General features: G+C 60.6%; 1 protein-coding gene across 1 annotated transcript in view; it reads right to left on the bottom strand.

Annotated features, from left to right (window-relative positions):
- Positions 1-3,623, bottom strand: part of PPARGC1B (PPARG coactivator 1 beta) — a 49,174-nt gene extending 45,551 nt beyond the window's left edge. Inside the window, exon 1 of the mRNA XM_031055229.1 lies at positions 3,402-3,623. Within this exon, the coding sequence (XP_030911089.1) occupies positions 3,402-3,623 (222 nt within the window). The remainder of the gene's footprint in view (positions 1-3,401) is intronic.
- Positions 3,624-6,200: the final 2,577 nt, after the last annotated feature.

The following is a 6,200-nucleotide window of genomic DNA, read 5'->3' as shown; positions in this document are numbered from 1 at the left end:
CGCTCTTCCTGGGGACGGGGAAGGGCTGTGTGGGCTGGCAGGAGCTCTGTGAGCCGGTGCTGGGTGAGCTGGGGGCAGCTGAAGGGGAAAGTGTCCCCAGGCTGCCCAGAGCCCTGCCCTGGAGCGCTCTCCATCCACGCAGGCTGCTCAGGCATGCACAGTGGTTGGCAGTGCCATGCCCAGGGTTTCGCTGACTTTCTCTGCCTGGCTCCTTTCCACGAGCTCTGCTTTCCCTTCCCCGCAGCCTTGCTCAGCACTCGGCTCAGCCTTATCCTTCACCTGAGATCACAAGCACAGGGACAGAGTGTTGCTTTCCCTCCGTGCTTTCTGTGCCTCATTAGCTGTGTGCACCTGGGAGCTCCTGTCTCCTCCTGCTCCTCAGTTGGTGACAGGGGGGCTCTGTTATGCTTCGTGGCCAGCCAGGAATGAAAGTCTGATGTCCTCTCTGCCACAGGGCTGAGGGACTGTCCCCTGGAGCTGGAGGGCCCTAGGAAACAAAAGTGGATTTTGAGGGCAAGGTGCGCTCCTGGCTCTGAGATCCAGCTTGTCCAGGGGGCAGGGCTGAGCCTCTGGTAGTTCAGAGATTGCCATTGCTGCTCCAGGCTCCCTCAGCAGCACTGGGGAGTGATGTCCCACTGTGCCGCAAAGCCGTCAGGCAGGCACACCGGGACACCATGGACACTCTGCCTGTGCTGTGGCACAGCCCCCCAGGCCCCTCTCTGTGCACCTGGCAGAGGGTCCCTCCCCCCTGTGCCACCTGCCAGGCCCTCTGCAGCTCTTCCCCCAGAGCAGGGGCTGCTGCAGCTCTGTCAGAGGAGCCTGTGGCCAGCACTGAGGGCTGAGGGATACACCCGTGCAGGGGATGCTGTACAGGCTGCAGCCTGCCCCACCCTGAGCCTGCTCCTCTCCCAAACTGCAGCCTGGAGCGTGCTGGGGAGGCAAATCCACACAGTTACTGCAGAGAAAACCTGTCAGGAGACAAATGGGATGGCAAAGGAGCAAGAAGGGGGTTTTGTGGCTGCATTGTTGAAACAGATGGGAATTTCCTGGAGCAAGAGGCAGCAGAGGGTAGGGATGGCTCCTGCAGGATGGCTCACGCTGCCCACCAGCTGTGTGGGCCGAGCAGGGGACCAGGATGCCCATTGACTCCTTATGGCACTTTCAGTGACTCATTTGTCCGTGGAAGCAGCACACCCACAGCAGCTGAAGCAGCCTGTCCTCCTCCCCAGGCTGCTCTGGCACAGCAGGGCCAGCCAGCCCCTTCTGCCTGGGGATGAGAGGCTGGCAGCAGCCCAGGGCACTCAGCTCCTGCTGTGCCTCACTTCATCTGGGGGAAGGAACACGCTGTCAGAGACCTTGCACTGCTCCTTCTGCCCTGCCTGACATCCCAGCCTGCAGCCCCAGCCTGCCCCTCGCTGTTCCAGGGCCGGTGCCCCCCGTGCTGCCCAGAGCAGCCTGGCACAGGGCACCAGCTGTGGGACCGGCAGGATGGCACCATCCGCTTTGTGTCCCTCATGTCCCTTCCACTCCAGCTGAGCTCGGCTCTCCCACAGCCCCGGCAGCTCTCACACTTTGCTGCCAGTGTCTGTCACAGCCCATCCATGTCACCCCACTGGCCTCTGGCTGCCTCCCCTGCCTCATCCCTGCCTGCTGAGCTGCATCTGCTCCTGGTGCTGCTGCCTGGGCTCCCTTCACTGCCCGTGCCTGCCTGGCAGGACAGCACCAGGAGCTGGGCTACCTCCTGTATCCCCACCATGCTGCTGCCAGCTGCTCCCAGGAGGAGTGAGGGGCACTGGGGAGGCTGGCTGAGACCCAGCCTGGCCTCATCCTCCTCTGCTGATGGCTCTGAGCAGGGCAGCTCCTCCTGCCTCTCCCTGGAGGCTGCTCAGAGCCTGAGTGCTTCTCTTCCTCTCTCTCTTTTAACTGCCTCATCCCAGAGACATGCCATGACCACCAGAGCAGATCCTGATCCTCCTGCACCAGCAGAGCTGGCCAAGGCAGTGAGCAGTGGAGGGAGACGCTGTGGATCTGCAGCACTGCTGAGCAAGGACTTGCTGTTCCCCAAGCAGCTGTTGCTGGCAGGGATGTCCATGGGCATCTCCTGGCTCGTGACTCCCAGCCTGCCAGGCTGGCTCTGTCTGTCCCTGGGCCTCTATCTCGCAGCACCCCCTCCTCCTTTGTCACCAGCTGTCCTCGGAACATCCCCCACAGTGACTGGCCACTGTCCCCAGCTCCTGCAGCCCTGCCTGGGCACGAGTGCTGGGAAGGGGCTGGTGCTCAGCTCCTGGCACCCCCTGGGCACAGACACTGCTGTCAGAGCAGAATCCCCTCCTCAGGTGTTTCCTCCTTGCCAGGCAGGCCAGCAAAGCCACCCTCAGCACCGTGGGGAATTGGGGACCGGGGCCTCAGTGGGGCTGGCTGTGAGGGGTGGGCAGCAGGCACTGGTGCATCTCCCAGCCCTGTGCAGACACTGCTGTGCTGCCCCTCAGCGCCTCAGCACCGTCTCCCTGAGCAGGAGACACTTCAGCTCCAGCCAGTGCTATAAATAAAACCACATTCTTTTATCCCGCCAAATAGGTTCTCATTGATTTTACCTAATCTTCCTCCTCCCCCCGAATCCCTTTGGAATGTGAAGTCAGCTGTGGAGGAGCTTGGGGAGCCGCCAGCCCTGCTGGGGAAATGCCACCCCCTCCAGCCCCTCTTCCTGGGAATAGCTGCTCTCTCTCTGGGCGGGCGGCACCGCTGGAGGAGAGCAAAGGAAGCTCCCTGGTGGAAGTTTGCCGGCTAATTATTCATTAATGTCCTGGCAGTGCAATCACCGGCAGCCAGGCAGCCCCTGAGCCCCAGGAGGAGGAGGAGGAGGAGGAGGATGGAGAGCTCTGCTGCTGGGGCTTTCTTGCTGAGGGGCTCGGGGTGAGCTGACACCACTTTGGTGTCCGGCTGCTCCGGTTCCCCATGAGGTAAAAAGGGCCCATCCCAAAGGGGATCATCCCAGAGACCCTGGGAAGTGCTGAGGGCTGGTCCCAGCGTGGCCCTGGTCCCTTGTGGGTGATGGCAGCTGTGGGGCTCTCCCCCCTCCAGAACAGGCAGCGTTTGGATGCTGACTTGCTGCAAGCAGCTCTTCTGCACACAGGAGCTCCCCGTGCAGGGATAGCAACAGAAATAATGCAGCAAATCACAGCTCGCACAGCCTCCCTGGCACTTGAAAGCATCTCGAGAGCTTAAAAAGCTGCAAGATGCTCTCATTCCCATCCTCTCCGTGCTCCTGTGCTTAGAGGACGGGGGGAGCATCAATTTCCCCGGCAACGGGGCCCCGCTCGGGCACGGTGCGGGAGGCAGGGCAGCCTCGTGCTGCCCGAGCGGGGCTCCGGCCGACTCATCGCCCTGCAGTATGCAATTACCACGCTCCTCCGCCCGCCACAGGCACGGGCACGAGTTTCCCGGGAGCGGCGAGCCGGGGGGCTGGGGATGGCATCCCAAGAGCCCGAATTGCACAACTGGGGGAGGAGAGATCCGTGCCGCTCGCTGCCCACGCGTTCCGTGCTGCTGCGGGCGCAGCTCCGGCTGGCAGCGGCCGGGGCTCGCAGCGCTGGCACCGGGCAGGCGGCGTTTGGGGCCGTCATTGTCAGCGCTGGAAAAGGAGCAGCGGGGATGGGATAAAGCACAGACTGAGAAATGCTCCGGCCTGGAAAGGCAGGGGAGGGGAGGAGCGGGATAACGGGAGCGCAGCGGTGGGAGGCAGCGCCTTTCCCTGACCGAGCAGATAACGGGAGGTCAGCGGCTCTGCCTCCCCACCTGACATCGAGTGCCTGCCGTGCCCCAGCGAGCTATCGAGCCGAACTGCACTCAAAGAATGAGATTTTTGGATTCCCAAAATGTTTACCTAAGATTTTGCTTGCTGCTTTTCCTGCTTGGTGCGTGAGTTGGAATTGGGGAAAGCCTCAGGTGTTGGGAACATCTTGGACAAGGATGGAGCCTTCCAGCCACAGGCCTCGATCGTGGCAGGGGTTTTACAGCTGGGGCTGTCCCAGCAGGGCAGGAGCTGCAGCCCTGTCCCCGTGGCCATGAGCAGAGGCAGTTGTGCCATCACACCAGCGCTCACACTGGGAAGGACTGGTGTCCCTGCCTGGGAAGGATGAGTCTGCCCAGGAGGAGCAAGGCCAGCCTTGCACAGCCTCTGGGGGTTTTCCCGAGGTGCTGGAGGTTTGCTCACCTTCCCCTGGAGGGTGTGATATGGGAGGAGCCTCCACACGTGATGGAGATGTGCCTGGCATGGGTCTGCCCAGGGTGGTGACACGATGGATGTGTGACATCCCTGAGCCCCGGGGTGCAGCCTGTGTGGCAGAGAACATTCTAAATCCATTTTCCCTGCCCTGCCCTGAGCATGAGCTGTGGTCACTCCCCAGCTGGGCTTGGATGGCTGGGCCTGCTGGGGGCAGGTGTGGGGGAGAATGGAAAAAGAAGGGATGGAAACATCCAGGGGGCTGGCAGGACTCTGTGCCTCAGCATCCCTTTGGCCTTTGCCTGACCTGTGCCCACCAAAGCCAGGCCTGGGAGGGGCTGAGGCCACAGCCAGACCTGTGCCCCTGCTCCAGGTGCCAGGCTGGGAACAGCACCCAGCGCCTTTGTCCTTCCCACAGCCCTCAGCACGGGAGAGCTGCTACAGTATTTCACTGGAAAAACCACATTAATCATCCTCAGCGCCACCTCCCTGGCCTTTGTCACAGTTTGGTGCCCCAGCAGCGGCTTTAAAAGCATTATTTATTTTTAATAAAAGCTGATCTAAAGAGCAGCGTTGGCGGGATGATAAAAATAAAAATGCAGTGGTTGTCACAACTGTCAGCATCCCTGGGAATGGGGTCTGGCAGTGCCCGGCTGCCTTCCCCCCCAGCCTGAGTGGCTGCACAGGAAAGGAGAAAACAGCCAGCAGCACGTGCCTTGGGCAGCCTCTGTGCCAGGAAAGCAGCTCCTGCTCCTTAGTTTAATACACAGGTGCTCTTCTCCAGTGTATTTGTAATTTTCTAAATGTTTAGCAACTTTAATTTCATTTACTGCATGAATAAATGAGCAAATAGGACATATACAAATGTTGGGAAGTAAATTAGCTTAAGTCTGTTCATTAAAAGAACTATGTGTTATTAAAACATCTGTGTTGCAATGTGCTGATATCCCATTAGCAACAGGAATAAGAAATCCTGTTTATCCCTAGGAAACTAGATTTTCAGGGCATGGATCTGGCAGCGTGCACCGGGGCTGAGGCTGTAAACCACAGTGCCTGGCAGCATCTCCATTTCCCCAGGGAGCCCTGCAGAGTCACGGGGCAGCATTCCATGTCCCAGGCTCCAGGGCAAGCTCAGAGCTGCATCCCGAGGCTGTCCCTGGAAACGTCTGCCTGCACTGCCCAGCCCCGAGGCAGTGTGCACCAGGAAGGGGGAGAGGGAAGCGTGCAGGAATTGAGCAGGAATTGAGCAGGAATTGAGCAGGAATTGTGCAGGAATTGAGCAGGAAGGATGCAGGAAGCACACCTCGCTCACTTCCTGACCATCTCTTCTCTTTCCATCACTTCTCCTTCCAGCAGACAGGAACAAAGCTGGACTGGAGGCCCTGGGCAGAGCCCTCCCCAGCTCTGCACATCCCTGCTGCTGAGGCTCTCTCTGCTCGGGCCAGCCTGGCAGGTTTCTCTGCAGAGCAGGGTCAGGGAGCTGCACCAGGGCTCCTCTCAAGCTCAGGTTTCTCCCTGGCTCTTCCCGAGGAGCTCCATTTGCAGAGCCCCGTGAGCAGCAGGGTTTCAATGCTGTCTGGCCGAGGCAGAGCACAGCCGAGGCTGGGACAAAACAAAACCAGCATTCACGGGCGGTCATTGAAATTCCCGGCAGCTGTTCCCTCCCAGCACACTCAGGTCTGCCCTCCTTTGCTGTCCTCAGGCACTTCCAGGGACATTTTCCTGGGTGGCAGGGGAACAAGTTCACCCATGACCAGCATCCCTCCTGCTCCTGCCTGATGACAACCAGCCCTGCTGGGGTGGCACTGCCTGGTTCAGGGGTCATTCAGTGCCAGCTGGGTGCTGCTCCCTGCAGACACCCCCGGTCCCCGCACCCCCAGCCCGTGCCCCGCGTGTCCCGCAGGCGCCTCCCCGGCTCCAGCTCATGCCCATCTCCTGGGGATGCTGCCTGAGCCCCTGAGGCCGGGCCCGGCTGTGG

The sequence above is a fragment of the Geospiza fortis genome, unplaced genomic scaffold (assembly GCF_000277835.1).
Source record: "Geospiza fortis unplaced genomic scaffold, GeoFor_1.0 scaffold55, whole genome shotgun sequence".
NCBI lineage: Eukaryota > Metazoa > Chordata > Aves > Passeriformes > Thraupidae > Geospiza > Geospiza fortis.
The sequence above is the reverse complement of the archived record's forward strand: the minus strand, read 5'-3'. Positions and strand labels throughout refer to the sequence as shown.